The 1,016-nt window shown below is 42.6% G+C and overlaps 1 protein-coding gene across 2 annotated transcripts in view; it reads left to right on the top strand.

The window, feature by feature from the left end:
* MTUS1 (microtubule associated tumor suppressor 1) overlaps window positions 1-1,016 on the top strand; it is a 212,743-nt gene that overhangs the window by 72,533 nt on the left and 139,194 nt on the right. For both annotated transcript variants that reach the window (XM_019526124.1, XM_019526123.1), the window contains exon 3: window positions 55-250. In XM_019526124.1, coding sequence (XP_019381669.1) covers window positions 55-250 — 196 coding nt within the window. The remainder of the gene's footprint in view (window positions 1-54; window positions 251-1,016) is intronic.

The raw sequence follows: 1,016 nt of genomic DNA, 5'->3' as shown, positions 1-1,016 counted from the left end.
GTATTTAGCTAGCAATAGACAACTTTGTTCCTAAAACAGAATTGTGTTTTACAGGTTTCTTCAGTTAAAGCTGGAGCAGCACAAAGAAAAAATATGCACAAGGAAGGTACCATCACTCTAAGAAATACACCAGTTTCAAAGGTTAAAGTGGCAACCTCCATATTTAATTCCAAGAGAGGAAGTGAAAGTAAAAATGTTTGCGCAATTAAACGATCACCTCCTCAAAGACCTGTTCTGCTCTCAGGCTCAGGTAAGAGTTTCTATTAGGGTACTACATAATTTTCAAGAATTGGTATGAGGCAATATGCTTAATGCACTTTAAGTAAATAGGAAAGTAATAATACAAAATTCTGTTTTAAAAGCACTAAATCATAGCATGTGAGAAACCTAGCATATTTGAAACCCATCAGGAGTCCTGTAATCCATTAAAATGAGATGCTTGCACAAATACTACTTGTGTTTTATGTTCAGCGGCTTTTTCTGGAAGCTTTCTCTTCAGTTTCTCATTATCGTGAGAACAGACCCAAGGAAGTCAGTGTTATGTGTTTTGTACTTTTCTTCCAGTGTGCATGTCAATCCAGTTTCCAACTTCTAATGCTCCATTTTCATAGATCACAGAAAATCTGCAATGGCAGCACTTCAGGTAGTGATCTATAGGGCTGTTCGAAGCTTTGGTCCCTGATTTCGTTCAGCAGAGGTCTGGCTCAATTTGGTGGCCAAATCTCTGAATCTGAATTAAATCAGAGGACTCTTTCTTTAATCTCTCCAAACTGAATTGGAGATTTGGACATAAAGCTTTAAATGCTTTTTTTACATGCCTCTAGGTGGCAGGTGGCGCGTGAACACTGCAATGCGGGGGTGCATGGAGTGTCCCACAGAAGAGTGGGGGCTCCCCAGCATGCTTGGCAGTGGACCCAGAAGTGGACCAGAAGCACTTCCAGGTCCACTGGAGAGTTGCTGCCCCCCCCACCCCCACAGCTCAGTGACTGGTGCCTCCTGGGTCTGGGGGGGGGGGG

The sequence above is a fragment of the Gavialis gangeticus genome, unplaced genomic scaffold, assembly GCF_001723915.1.
Source record: "Gavialis gangeticus isolate Ggan-Ray unplaced genomic scaffold, GavGan_comp1, whole genome shotgun sequence".
Classification (NCBI taxonomy): domain Eukaryota; kingdom Metazoa; phylum Chordata; order Crocodylia; family Gavialidae; genus Gavialis; species Gavialis gangeticus.
Note: the sequence above shows the minus strand (reverse complement) of the source record. Positions and strands in the feature narration are given on the sequence as shown.